The following is a 15316-nucleotide window of genomic DNA, read 5'->3' as shown; positions in this document are numbered from 1 at the left end:
CTGCTCCCTGCTCTGGCTCTGGTGAATTCTCTCACCCTCCCGCGCTTCTGACTGTACCCAGTGCTTGTATAAAGAGCTCCTTAAATAAAAATCCCTACAAAACTAGTCAAATCCTGGGACCCTCTCTCAATTACTTTATTTTGAATTATTGACCTAATGTTACATATGTGTAACTTTAATATTTGAATAGTTTATATAGTTCATCAAGTATGATTTATTTTTTCCCCAATGACTGTATCACTTTTTAAATCAGGGAGGGGATGAATTGGAAATATCTTAAATATTGGTTTCTGTTAGTATCCTTGAGTTTGTTAGTAACGACCGCCCTGGGCATCACATAGTGTCACTGGGACTGAGGTGCCTATATGTCACCATTCAGTTAGGCAGGATGTCATCCACAATGGCTTGCATGTAAAGAAGCAGTGATGGGGTGCTCAGGTGACCCCAGCACCAGAATGCCTGGTGCAAAGCCTCATCTTACCCATTGATGGATGTGGGATGTCAGGTAGTTCACTTGGACTCATTGACCTTAGATTTCTTGTGTGTAAAGGTGGTGATCATAGTCATCTGTAAAAACAGAATGGGGAAGAGTAAGGTACTTAGGAGAACATAGGTCCTAAGGTTGTCATGAGATTAAATAAGTTAACACTCATTCTCATGGTGTGGAGTAAGGACCATTATTTAGGAATAAACTGAAACTAACTACCTAACCACTTAACTTTCAACGGTCCTGTTCAGGACAGCAAATGCTGCAATGTATTTATCCCTTTTAAACATTTTGTATGGAATTAAAATAACCATTCTTGAGAGACCACAAATTCAGTGAGACACCAGCTCAAGCTGAGAATCTGCATTGCAGGGATGTTGGGAGCATCCCAGATGGCCGTGGGCAGTGCTTTCTTAGCAGCAGTGCCCAGTGGCACTGAAACAAACGTGCTGTCTGAGCCAGTTCAGTCTGCCTTAGAGAGAAGACTTTCTAGTAGGTTCTATAGTCATAATCAGAGGTTTTCTCAGGTAAGTCAGGGAAACACCACAGTGGAGGAAATGGTCACGGTTTCCATTAGAAAGGAAAGACTGACCACCACTGAGAATGTCTAACCCTACTCACTTAGTCTCAGGGCAACTGGATGTTTGGCTGGGCAGTTTCTTGGGTGTTTCAAAGGACAGTTCTTAGGTAGGGTTTAAATCAGAACCTAAAGATGGTACTTAGGTGAAAGCACTTTTAAAAGAGCCTCCATGTTGCTTTGGAATTACCACCATAGTGAATCTAAGAGGGGGAAGGTCCTTTATGAGCGGTGGGTCCATGTGATGGGGGTGGGGGGGTCAGTGACACTGGTTCCCACCAGCTTTTGCAATTTCTCCCTGGCTCAGTGTCTTGGTTTAAGAGGCCTATGAGACGTATCTCTGCTCTTTTCTTTATCCACATTGGTCTCCTCCCCTCTTATTCACTCCTGCCTGAATCATTCATTCACTCATTTAAAAATACCAGTTAAGGATTTACTTTGTGCCAGGTACTAATGCTATAGCAGTAAGAAAAACATCCTTCCACCATACACTACAGAATCGTTCTAGAAAAAATTAACAGTGGTTAATTAACAGAAATATTTTCTCAAACCTCTGCTGGCTCTGACTTCACACCTCTCTACACTCCACCCCCATCAGCTAGTCCAGTACATTCCTCCCCCCTAGAAAAACATGTGGCCAATGTGACTTAAAGTATCTCCTCTTTTAGTGTCATTTTATTGTTAATAAATATGAAGCCATAAACCTCTCATATTCAAAGGTGATTAAAGAGCTAGAATAGAACTTGGAGATCATTTAGATCAAGTGACTGTTCGCATTGTAGAAAAGAAAACAGTCAGAGTTCAAACCCAGACAGGCCAAACCTGGTCAGGTCCTTTACATCTCATGCTGCTACTTGGGTTCAGAGACACCTCAGGCAAGGGGTAGACTGAGGCTGTAGGCTTATAGGCCTTCAGTCATATCCTGTAGAAAGTCTTTCTCCTGACCACTTGGGTGGATACCTCACTCCTTCATCCCTCTCATTTTTCTTCCCATAATTCCTAATAGTGCCCACATTTAGTTTTTAAATCCAGCTAACTTTCCGCTTCAGCTGAAGTGGAAGGGAGTCCCCCACACCAGTTCAAGCTTACGTGCCATCACACTCTGGGAGGAGAGAGAAGAACTAGCATCCTGGGGGGTCTGTAGCATGGCTCTCTGGAATCACTTGCTTTCCATATTAATGTCCCCATGAGATGGACTGCATTAATGACTGAGAGAAAGTATGACAAAATCATAACAGCAGTTGCCTTGCCAGGATTATTATTTTGTTTCCTTTAAAAAAATAATTTTTGCACTTTCCAAATGTTCTTGAAGTGAAGAAACAACAATTACTATTATGTGTGTGCGTGTATATATACATTTATATATACATCAGTCACATGTCAATAAAAGATGGACATTTAAGAAAAGGAGACATACAGTTCTCTTTACTCAAAAAGGTAGAGAGAACAGATGATTTCACCTCCCTGAACTGATCATTTAAAGGTATATAGGTATATATTTCTACTAGTGTGTTGTTGACATCAATAACAAAATAAAAAATTAGTCTAATGGTCTTGATTATCTAATACGAAGCTTAAAAATTTACCTGAAGATACAGAATTTCCCCTGGAATCCTTTCCACATATGTATGTATAGAAACATTAGAATTTACCTGTGTTCATTCTCACAGTAAATGATACCAGTACTTTTTAGTCAGTTTTGCAGATGTTGAGACCCTAATCTACAGAGGTTAAATTACATCAGCTAAAGACACACTCCTGAGAGTGATAAAGCTCAAATTTAACTCCTCATCTACCAGGAAGATACTAGCCCCTGACTATGAAGCAACGCAGGAGTGAGTGCTGCCACCAGTTTTACAAAAAAGTACAAAACATATTTCTGTGGAAGTGAAGGGGATACTCCGTGAAGCTGGGGTGGAATGGAAAGAATGAAGAAGAAAGAAGAGACTGAGGAAAGTCCATAGATTAAATTTTCCATTTTGTTTTCTCATGGTAAAATTCAATGCAGAGATGGAATCTAAAGAATCATAATCCTAACATCAATCCTAAAAGAACCATAACCCATGAAATGCTATCTCAACACTTCAGCTGTTTACATAACCTAGCAGTCACCTGATCTTATTCTATTCACCTTTTTTTGCACACAGACCAATGCTGAGCAGCTTCAGGGGACATGGGATCTGCCCCTTTTCCTTCCTGGCAGCCCTGACCCAGAGCCCTCAGCAGCTCTCTCATGTGAACTCCCACCTGCCCCCAGTGGCCCCCAATGGTTTGCAGAGGCTCCAGGCCATCCTCAAAGCTGAGTTTCAGCTGATGCCAGGAGCCCGCAGAGGTGACTCAAGCTCGGGCTGACTGTAATCCTAACTTCCCCAGAGGATGAGGCCTGAAGCCATGTGGGAATCTTGCAAGAAAGAAGGCAGATCCATCTTATAAAAAGACAACCATTCAGGGTTCTGAGTCCTGATTTATACTCTAGCTTATAATGTTGGGACTTCAGTAATAGAACCAAATGATAGATATAAATAAGGAGATAGCTCTTCAATAGTCTTCTTCAGTAGCATTTTATTATACAACATACGTGGACAGTCATGGCCATTTCATCGTGTGGTCAGTAGCCTAAATTCTGTTGTTTGGCCAAAAGAGACACAAAAACCTTCTTCTTTCCTTTCTCTTCCTCCTTCCAGTTGCTCTTTATCCAGAGTGGTCCAGTTGCTAACTGCACTACTTTTTTCCAACAACCTCATGAGATGAGGTTGTTACCTCCATTTCCAAATAGAAAAACTGGACAAGATCCATAACCAAAGTCACACAGCCAGTCATTGGTGGTCAGGATTCAAACCCATCTCAGAAAGACTCCAAAGCCTCACCTTCACAAAATGAACTGTCATCGAGACAGCATTCTGATTCCCTTTGTTCCATTCCAGCATTCATTTAAAAAAGTTTCCCAACCTCATAGCAATTTCTGAAACTCAGAAAAAAAAACCATAATTAACTTAAAATTGATTTTTAAAGTCTTGTATGTCTGCCCCAAGAAACTGTGTATTTTTTTAAGATTTATTTATTTATGCATACAAGAACTGGGGTACAGGCCAGAGGTGTGGGGGTGAGAGGATTTACCAGAGGCAGAGTGGGGAACAGAACAGGCAGATTGAGCAAAGTACACTGCTAAGGGGAGCAGTGGGTAAGTCAGGAGAGGTCTACTGCGCTATGTGGGTAGCTCCTTGCCCGGGGATCGAACTCCCATGCTGCAGTGGCTGCGGACAGCTTCATAGGTTGTGACTTTAACCCCTTGTGCCACCAGGGAGGCCCAAGAAACTGTATATTAATTATAGGAGGTGGAAGACATAGAAGATTTCTAAGATTGTCTTAAAGGAAATTTGAGAGAATTCCGCTTTGGAGACCAATAGCACATGCTCTTTTGCTTTAGATTTTTATTATGAAAAAAAAAAAACTAAGAAAAGTATATGTACAATATTGATTTAAAAAAGAAAATGACTACGCCTACAATGTGTGATGTATCTCATCATACAGCATCCAATCTTACTTACGTCCACATTACTATAGTATTGACACATTTCCCTTTCCTTGATACTAATGGTACGATTTCCTACTTTGTGACTTTGATTAGAATCATGCTAGTGATTCATGGAAGAATAGAGAAAGCAAAGACAATTCCTATGACAATAAGGCAAGAACTGAAGGAAAGGGAAGGGAGGGCATGACTAATAAAGAGGGTGCATGGATGGGTTTATATGAGAAAGCTATTTTTTGAGGTGGAGTGAATGGAGTTAAAAGGAAAAAGTATTGAAATAAGGTGTGCACTTTGGAAAGAAGAATCGATATGCTGGTGAAGGGACAGATTGCACTAGAGCTATTGGTACTAATTGTTGGAGGATGAGCCTGTTCTGGAACAAGAGAAGAAGAGGGAGGAAGGAAAGATACTTATGTTAGGGGGAAAGGATGTCCTGAGAACTCCATACAGGTTTTGTGGCCTCCACCCCGACTCCAGACCAAAGCCATCAAGACACTGAAAATGACAAATCCCATCATCCCCAAAGAGTGGGTTGCTGGGACCTAAGGGTCGGGTTAAGCAGCCAGGTTTGGTATAAAACCAGACATGTGGGCCTTGGGTTGCGCTCTTGGCCTCATGGCTCTTGGTTCTTTGCCAGCTCTCAGCGTGCTATTGGGATTCCAGGTCAACGGACTGGGTAGGGTACATTCATGAGTTTATCTCCCTCTTTTTCTCCCTGAGTTATTCATTTCTTCATTTTTCCTTTCTTTTGTAAATAAAACTTTTATTAACCTTTTGTGTGTGCCTGCAGTTGAGTATTAATAAGCCCCTTTTAAGCGCATGGGTGAGGACCCACTTGGAGATGGACATTGTCACTAGTTCAATTAGTCACCCTTTAGAGACATCCCCTAGACTGCACCCCTGAGAATGTGAATCTCATATTCTCTCTAACTAGGAAGATCAGTGCCCAGTCATCATTTTGTGGCTGGTATTTTGCTGTTTTCCTTTTTTTAACCATGATATATGATACATATGTTTAGCTATACATACTGAGTAAATGTTGAAGCAAAAAGGCCAGGATTTGAAAATACAATAGCAGGAATCTTAGTTTCTTAGAAGAAAAAAAAGTACCACCAGTAATTTAATATAGTCTGGAAAGAACAAAAGGGACTCATAACTAAGCTTTATCATAAAATGTATTTAGTTTATGCCTACAGTTGACATTTTTTTTTTTTTCCAGGAGCCTCGCAAACAACAATCTCCAGACACTCCCAAAAGACATTTTCAAAGGCCTGGATTCTTTAACAAATGTGTAAGAGGACCTAAGAAATCACTCACTAATTAATTAATTTGCAGTAATTAACAGAAAAGATGGATATTGATAATTAGAATTTTTAATTGACTTTAAAATTAAACTAGAATTTTAAATTGACAAAATTTAAATTTATTTGGACTAAATTTTGAGTCTTTTATGGTATTTGCATTGGAGATTCTGAGGATACTGTGCCCAGGCATTCCTTTGATAAGATGTGTATCTGTATGACAGGGAGGGATGATAAGGGACTTTGAGGGGGTGGGAAGAAGAGGCCCAGATAGAAATTTCAAGATGCCTTTTTTTTTCTCGTGAGATCCAGGAAATGGGGCTACAAAAGAAAACATAAAGGAGTCTGGGAAACTGACAGAGATGAAAGGTTACACCCAAGGGTTGGTCAGTCAACAGAGAAATGGAGCAGGAAGTGGGGGAAGGGAAGAAAGTTTGCCTTTTCTCATTAGACTGAACAACAACTCTAGGCTTAATCCCCAGGAATTTGGCTTAAGCCCCAGGAAGGGAATGAACTTAATTATTTTTGACCCTTTTTCAAACAAAAGAGCTTTCAAACTTTGACTTTTAAGCCTCAGAGTGAAAGATCTTTGTAAGGAATTTGTATATTTTGCTGTAAGCAAAGCAAGTAATATATGCCAAACCCTCTCAAAAGCAATCTAGTTTCATTAAGTGCCTTCCACAACATTAAAAGGGAATTGAAATGCCATAGGTAGAATAAAAGAACAAATGAAAGGATATATGAAAACAAAAGGTTTCTTTATTATTCAGGTACTTTACTATAGCTATATATTCCAAATAACTCTTCTTCCATTACAAAAAAAAAATCTGAGTCAAGTATTTTCTTGAAAACCCAGTATTTAACTTCAAATCAGTAAGCTAATGAAAAACTTTCTTTGTTCCTTGCAGTATTCCTCAGCCCCTCCTCCATGCCTATTACCCCAATTCCTGAATGATGGTTTATTTCCAAGAGAGTGCCAGGATCAGGACACTTCCAAGAGTCTCCAGCAAACCATAGTTATCCACTCTGGTTTACAATAGTTCAGAACATTCTGGGTCAGAATATTCTTGGGAGATGAGGTCAGTTCTGGGAAGATCTTGGAAGTTAGATGATACTGTTAGTGGATACTCCACAATAGACTTGGGGATACAAGTCTTGGGGATACTTTTGGGGAGACCCTCTGGCCCACCATTGGTCCACCTATACCCTTCACTAACAAGAAAGAACAAAACTATTCAAATTGGTTTAGTCTCTCCAAAGAATCCCACAGTGGGTTTGGCCTGCTGGGTTTATTCTCATATGCCCAAATCAAGAATAACCTATGAAGTACAAGGACCTATGAAATCTTGTCTCTTTTAGCAGATTTCTTGGTTTTCTTGAATATATCCCCTAAAAAATACTTTTAAATGCTTGAGCATTTAAAAAGTATTTGTGTGCATGTGAAGGGTAGGCAGTACCTATCTTAGGAATTCTGTGTGACCAAGAAGAGTTTTAGAAAGGAGATGGAATTTCTGAACAGAAGCAAAGCAAATAAACAGAGAATTGGTGAGCTGGAATCACACATGGAAAGTTAAACTATACTGTATAGTTTATTACAGACACGAGCTATTATATGTCAGCATTAACTTTGCTTTGTTGAAGTCATTTCCTATTAAAACTGAATTTGTAGAGCATGGAATAAGATTAGAATTAATTATGTCTTTGAGGAAGAAGAAAGGAAATAGTTCACTTGATTTAATTAAATATGATACAATAGTCACTATATTCTGTTCTCTGGACCTGAACTGGCTAATATGGCAGCCACACATGGTCCCTCAGCACCAGAAATGTGTTCAGATGAGAAGTGGAACTAAGTAAAATTAAAAATTAAGTAAAAAACTAAATTTAAGTTTTAAAACTGATCCTCAGTTCAATTATTAGAAAGCTTTTAAGTATGTATGACAACTTGGGTATTTGAATCTGTTTTTTTCAACTAAATTTTATTACATCGAAATATAGATCATATATTTCTGAGGAAAATTTAGCAATTTTTATTTCTATTTGAGATATATAGTAAATATTAAATACACACTAGACTTCAAACACAGTATATAAAAGAATGACAAGCATTGCATTAATAATTTTATATTAAATACATGTCAACTTAATATTGTATATGCATCAGGTTAAATAAAATATACTATTAAAATTAATTTCACTTGCTTCTTTTTTTTACTTTTTAATTTACCTATAGGAAATTGCGAATTATATATGTGGCTCATGTTATATTTCTATGGGCAGCACTGCTTTAGATGAGCTACCTACGTTGGAATTCAAGAGGGAGTAAATTATAAAGTTCCACTGACTGGAGTAGCGCTCAAGGGAGTGATGTGGTAACTCTGAGTCTAAAGTGAATGGTCAGTGAGATTCAAGGTAGATGATGAGGCATGATGCAAAGCCAGATAAGCTCATTCTGCGGTGTTAATTGTTGAAATAGAACTAATGTCTGCGGAGGTAGAGTTCTTGTATAGCAAAAGCAGCTGAAGTTTGTCTTTCAGGGACCTGAGAGGGAATTCATTTAATTGTGACTGTAAACTGAAGTGGCTGGTGGAATGGCTAGGCCACACCAATGCCACTGTCGAGGACATCTACTGTGAAGGCCCTCCAGAATACAAGAAGCGCAAAATCAATAGTCTCTCCCCAAAGGATTTTGATTGCATCATTACAGGTAATGTATTCCAAATCATTCCACCTCATAAAATTAAAATAAGGACTACATATTTTTGCACGTGCAGGAATTGATATTTTTTTATGTCTTAAAAACTAACCAAGCAATTTTAATTTATAAAATATTAAAAACCATTAAATCTTCATGTGCTTAAAAGTAAAATAAAATTTCCATTTTACTATTTCTCTAAAATAAATGTATTTCTTATGGATATCTGCAATCTGGCCAAGGAAAAGGCATTAGCACCCAGTTACTCATCATCATTTCCTATTTTTGCAGAATTTGCTAAGTCTCAAGACCTGCCTTATCAATCACTGTCCATAGACACTTTTTCTTATATGAACGATGAGTATGTAGTCATTGCTCAGCCTTTTACTGGAAAATGCATTTTCCTTGAATGGGACCATGTAGAAAAGACCTTCCGGAATTATGACAATATTACAGGTATGAGTGTATTTTGAGTGGAAATTTAAGCTGCTTGGGCAAAAGGCAGCGGGCAAAGAAGAATGGCATCAGGGAATGCTTTGGGTAGGCTTAATTATTTTGATCTTAATTCTACCATTTACTAAGTGACCTGAAACTGTTCCCTAAACCTTAATTTCCTCACTTGTAAAATGGAAATGACAATGATAATGCCTAACCCATAGGGTTGTTATAAGGCAATGTGATCACATATTCAAGAAACTTAGCATAGGACCTAGCTTAGTAATATACCATAAAAGCTGGAGTATTTTTTTCTTCAAAGAAAAAGTATTGGACTAGGAATCATGAGTTCTAGAAGTCAGCTTTTCCTACAAACTAGCTAGATAAGTCACTGACCTATACTGGGTCCTTTTCCCCTTAACTATAAAATAAGGAGGTTATCGTAGAGCAATGAATCTCAAAATCTGTTGCACAATTGTTACTTCTATAAAACATTAACAGATGCCTTGTGACAAGAAGGGTTATGTAGTCGAATAAAATTGTGAACTATGTCTCTCTCTAATTCATAATAATATACATTAGTGACTCTCAGAAGTCCTATAGTGAGGAACACTTTTTAGTAATTTTTGCATTTAATTTGACCGTGGAAACCAATTTCTCCATTAAAATTTTTACTTAAGTGATTGTTTAAGTTTCTCATTTTAACAATGTCTAAATTTTTAATTCTTAAATTAGAACATGGGGCTCCCTCTGAAATGTTTTAGTTGCTTTAACTTCTATTATCTTTAAATCTGCCCCTTAAAAAGCACTCCAACTTCATCATAACTAGATTTTGTTGATGACCATCAGTCCGATTGCTCGAAGGATAAAAACAGGTCTGGGGTTTGCTTAAGAATGATGTGCCCAGACAAAGGAAACTCCTCCATGTTCAGATCCCCTGAGAAACCCCCTTCTTTCTCTAGGAGAAAGGCTGTACTTTCCTTTCTCCCTTAGCAACCGCCCCATCCCAAGTTTTCCAAAGAACTGCAGCAGGACTTTATACAATCTATATTAGGTTCTTCTTATCTGTGCACAGTCCATCAGTTGTTTTGGATGGAACTTAGATGAGCAGTGAAAGATAAATGGATGATATTGATATTTTCAGATTTTCAGATTTTCAGATGACAGATATGTTACAAATATCACTCTATCATGGTGCTCTTTCTTACAGAGTGCAGCATAGCTATAGAATTCTCAACACAGTTCTCTGAGCAGTCATAATTAATCAATCAATAATCAATATTGGTGCATGGTTAAAATCTAGTGATTATCCCTGATCTAGTCCAAACCTTCATTGTACAGAAGAGAAAACTGAATCCAGAGCAGTTAAGTGATTTTCAACCAATTGATTTCTGAAAAGAGTCATGATAAATTATTTTGCCTATGCATGTAGAGTTGATGCAGAATGTATTGCCTCAGAGTCCCTAGATCTTATATCAGAAAAGGTCCTGCTATTTACGGATTTAGGAAGTCAGAAACTATTGATATATGTCAAACTCCTCCAAAAAGACAGGAGGCATGGCCACTGACAGGCCCCATCTCATTTTCTGAGATTTCCCAAAGTAACTTTCAGGAGTATCACCTGTGGCTATACCCTTTTCTTACTTTTCTCACTTGTTCCTTTTTACTCTTCTCTCCTGACCTAAAGCTTCAGAAAAATGATCAATGGCATTTTCTTCCTTTCTTAGAAGAAAGTCAAGTTATTCTAAAGCAAGAAACAGTTCACACTTAGAACAACCAATTACAGGTAGAGCTATGGGCTGCCAGGACCACAGCTCAAAACTTTGTAGGGTTGTTCTAGAAACTTGTGAGATTCTAGCCAAAAAGGGAAGCCTGAGAAGAGCAAATCTCCTACCAGATTGGTTTAAAAACATGGAGGTGGGTTTGAATCCCCACTGTCTCCTGTATGAGTGTCTCCTGGAAGCACTGAAGCTGAATTTCTGTCTGCTCACCTGGAAAGGGGAGGATAATCTCTTAAGATTGTTGGGAAATTTTAATGGAATGATTTTGCAAAGTACACAGTAGGTGCTTAATCAATGGCAGTTTTTACTACAATTATGATATTAACTCTTGATATGTCAGGGAAAGCAATGCTTTTTTTCTGCAAGAAATGAAAGAAGAAAACCCAGGCTGATGTCGTTTTCTCACCATCTAGTGCAGTGAATGTGAAAAATGGCATCCTAGTTGATGGTTGCAAGTTCTCATGAGATGCAAAGGTATAGAACCTCAGGATCCTGTAGCAAGTGGGCCTAGGAGATTGCCCATCCTTAATCAACCAAGGAACTCTCTCGTTTCATGCTGATTTTGGTAAAAGTTGTATGGCCTCAGCCTGCATGTTTATATGCTCCAAAAGAGGATGGCCATCCAACTAATCTCTCATTTGTCTTTTCCCAGGCACGTCCACTGTGGTGTGCAAGCCGATAGTCATTGAAACTCAGCTCTATGTTATTGTGGCCCAGCTATTTGGCGGTTCTCACATCTATAAGCGAGACAGTTTTGCAAATAAATTCATAAAAATCCAGGATATTGAAATTCTCAAAATCCGAAAACCCAATGACATTGAAACATTCAAGATTGAAAACAACTGGTACTTTGTTGTTGCTGACAGTTCAAAAGCTGGTTTCACTACCATTTACAAGTGGAATGGAAATGGATTCTACTCCCATCAGTCCTTACATGCGTGGTACAGGGACACTGATGTGGAATATCTAGAAATAGCCAGACCACCTCAGACACTCAGAATGCCTCATTTAATCTTGTCTAGTAGCTCCCAGCGTCCCGTAATTTATCAGTGGAACAAAGCAACACAACTATTCATTAACCAAACTGACATCCCTAACATGGAGGATGTATATGCCGTAAAGCACTTCTCAGTGAAAGGTGATGTGTACATTTGCTTGACAAGATTTATTGGTGATTCCAAAGTCATGAAATGGGGCGGCTCCTCATTTCAGGATATTCAGAGGATGCCATCACGAGGATCCATGGTATTCCAGCCTCTTCAGATAAATAACTATCAATATGCAATTCTTGGAAGTGATTACTCCTTTACTCAAGTGTATAACTGGGATGCAGAGAAAGCCAAATTTGTGAAATTTCAGGAATTAAATGTTCAGGCACCAAGATCATTCACGCATGTGTCCATTAATAAGCGTAATTTTCTTTTTGCTTCCAGTTTTAAGGGAAATACACAGATTTACAAACATGTCATAGTTGACTTAAGCGCATGACACACCAGTTCTGTGGCTGCCATCAGCAACTTTCTACAGTACATGACCGGGATGAACTCAATGCATGATGACTTCTTAGCACACTTGCAAATGAATGCCTTTCAAACATTGAGACTGCTAGAACCAAGCACTACCAGTATCTCCATCCTTAACTGTCCAGTCCAGTGGTGTGGGACGTGACCTTTTATAAGACAAAATTGAATTGTGTAACTGTTCTTTGCAGTGAAGATGTGTACATAAGCGTTTAATGGTAACTGTTACTCCAAAAAGAAATATTAATATGTACTTTTCCATTTATTTATTCATGTGTTGAGAAACAACTGCCAAATAAAATGTTTACATTTTCTTTCATATCCCAAAGGTAATTATTTACAGGAGTTGTTTTATTTTTTGGTGATAGTATGTGGAAGAAATAATTTCATACAACAGGGTTATATTTGGATCAGGAATGTATGGTGTTAATAATAATAGTGAAGATGAAACACTGATATTGGTTACCCATAATTTATAAATAGGCTTATCAGCTGATTTTGGACATTCAAAGGTATTTCCAAAGATCATGGCTTTTGGAACTCTTTGAGGTGAAATGGTGAAAAGAAAGAGAAATTCACCGATTGCAAGAAGACTAGTTTGAAATAGAACAGTAAGACCCAATTTTTTTCTGTCTGATAGTTCCACCTAAAAACATTATGACCAACTTGTAGGAGAAGCTAAAGTCAAGATTTTGGAGTTTAAAAACCATATTTAAGGACTTTCTAAATGTACAACTCTAGAAATATCTGAGAGTTGAAAGAGATTGTAATCTTATCACACTTGCTTGAAATGCACCTTATATAAAGCCTCTCAATCTGCTTAAGGATGCTTCACTTCTAGACTCTAGTTCTGATACATTACTGACATGCTTCAGAATGCCTAGAAGGCTCATATTTGATTTTCTAAATCCCTTCTCTTGGATCACATGGGTTGTTAGCACCAGCACAATGCCTGTGATACATAGGTTCTCAAAAAATGCTTTTGAAGAAGCACTTGTCCTCCTGTTACAATAAACTTTATGAGGCCCTTTGATCTAATCAGTCATATTTATTGGGTACCTATTAAGAATGGGTTATTATTCCAGTGGGGGCAAGGAGGATAACTGAGGGAGCATAGGGCACTATCCTTGTCCTCTTGGACCTTAAAGGCTAATTGGGTGGTTAGGACACAAAAGCCTACAGAGCCAGTAGTGAGTGTCAAGCACTATCTGATCTCTCTGATTAAAATATCATGGGGGTATCAAAGATGACTAACTGGAAGAAGTCACAGCAGAGTAGATATTCCTGGCACAGTTTTTGTGTGCTACCTTCATGGAGGGGATCAGATCTTCCTCCATTTCATTATTCCCTGGATTCTTTGCCAAAAGACTGAGTATACTGGGCCTCCCAGGTGGCGCAGCGGTTGAACGCTGGGTTGCGAAACTGCCCGCAGCCTCTGCAGCGCTGGTTTGATCCCTGGCTGCTCCCTGGCCACCGGAGGAGGGTCCCACATGGTGCACAGACCTCTCCTGCTACCTGCTGCTCCCCTCAGCAGTGTACTTTGGTCTTTCTGCCTGCTCTGCTCCCACTCTGGCTCTGGTGAATTCTCTCACCCTCCCGTGCTTCTGACTGTACCCAGTGCTTATATAAATAAATAAAAATAAATCTTTAAAAAAAAAAGACTGGGTATAGAGAGTGGGAGAGGGAGAGAAACAGCAATTGCTGCCATATCTGGTGAATTGAGACATCAGAGGTAGACTTAATAGTCACATAGTCCCTGAGAAGCAATACTTTGGGGAGTTATTCACAGGAACAAGATTCCTTTATCACATGAGGAAGACATTAACTTCAAGGGTTCCGGAGGAAAGATGACTTACCCTCAATCTTGCAGACAGGGAGCACTAGACTTTAAAGGTCTTACATTTTCAGTTCTCTTTTCCAACAGCATAGATGCTGCTGGGGGCACCTGCTTTGTACAGGCTGGGTTTAAGTCCAGTCCTACCAGGTATTGGCTTTGTCCACAATTATTTAACTTTGCTGAACCTCAGTTCCTTCATCTGTAAAAGAACAGTGACACCTATTCTACAGGCAGTGGAAGGACTGAATGAGATAATGTGCACATGATGGGTTGATTTTTCTATTAATCATAACAACATCTCCCATCCCACAGACTCTATGAGAACCTTGGCCCTAATGCTCCTATCTCTATGTCTGGGTAGGTTTGTAACTAATAGAATATAGTAAAATGATGCAGTATGGTTTTGAGGCCAGGTCATAAAAATAATAGAGTTTCTGGTTTTTGAATTGGGAAACTTGCTATTGGAGTCCTGAGCTGCCACTTAGAAAGTTCTACTAGACAAAGGCCACCATTGTATGAGGAAGCACAGGCTGTCTTCATCAGCCCCAGCTGAGGTCCTCACCAACAGCCACATTAACCACCAGTCACATGAGAGAAGATGTCTCCAGATGATTCCAGCCTCCTTCTTTCAAGTCACCACTGGCCATCAAGTCTACCTAATTAAGGCCCTGGACATTAAAAGCAGAGACAAGGCATATCCATGGCACCCCATCCAAATTTCTGACACACAGACTCTATGAGGATAATAAAATGCTTGTTTTAAATAGCTGAGTTTTGGGGTGATTTGTTACAAGGCAGTGGTCATGGCAACAGCACTCATCAAGCACTAGCTATCGCTAATGGACTCTACACCACAACAGCATATGCTTTTGGGATATCTTCTACCTTATTGTCAATGCACTTCACTGTCATTTCAGTTCTAAAGGATATTTCCTATTTTCAATATGTTATCATTTTTCTTACTCTGTGCCAGGCACTATGGTGAGTTCAGGAATACAGAAATTAAAGAACTAGATATTTTCCTGTTTGCCTTCATAGTAGTATTGACTATTTGAGTCAGAAAATTTACCTTAAGCCTGAGACACAGAAATGCGGAGTGAATTGGGTGACGTGGGCCTCCTGGCACTGAGCCTTGACCTTTCTCCATCATA

The 15316-nt window shown here is 39.0% G+C and overlaps 1 protein-coding gene across 3 annotated transcripts in view; it reads left to right on the top strand.

Annotated features, from left to right (window-relative positions):
- LGI1 (leucine rich glioma inactivated 1) overlaps positions 1-12296 on the top strand; it is a gene marked incomplete at its 3' end in the record, with an annotated part of 30789 nt that extends 18493 nt beyond the window's left edge. For 2 of the 3 annotated variants that reach the window (XM_084245920.1, XM_084245921.1), the window contains 4 exons: positions 5816-5887; positions 8435-8604; positions 8884-9048; positions 11461-12296. In XM_084245920.1, the coding sequence (XP_084102046.1) occupies positions 5816-5887; positions 8435-8604; positions 8884-9048; positions 11461-12296 (1243 nt within the window). The remainder of the gene's footprint in view (positions 1-5815; positions 5888-8434; positions 8605-8883; positions 9049-11460) is intronic. The other variant, XM_084245922.1, reaches the window with a different exon arrangement.
- Positions 12297-15316: the final 3020 nt, after the last annotated feature.

This window comes from Talpa europaea (genome assembly GCF_964194135.1).
Source record: "Talpa europaea genome assembly, chromosome: 10".
Lineage (NCBI taxonomy): Eukaryota > Metazoa > Chordata > Mammalia > Eulipotyphla > Talpidae > Talpa > Talpa europaea.
This window is presented reverse-complemented; position numbering and strand designations above follow the sequence as displayed.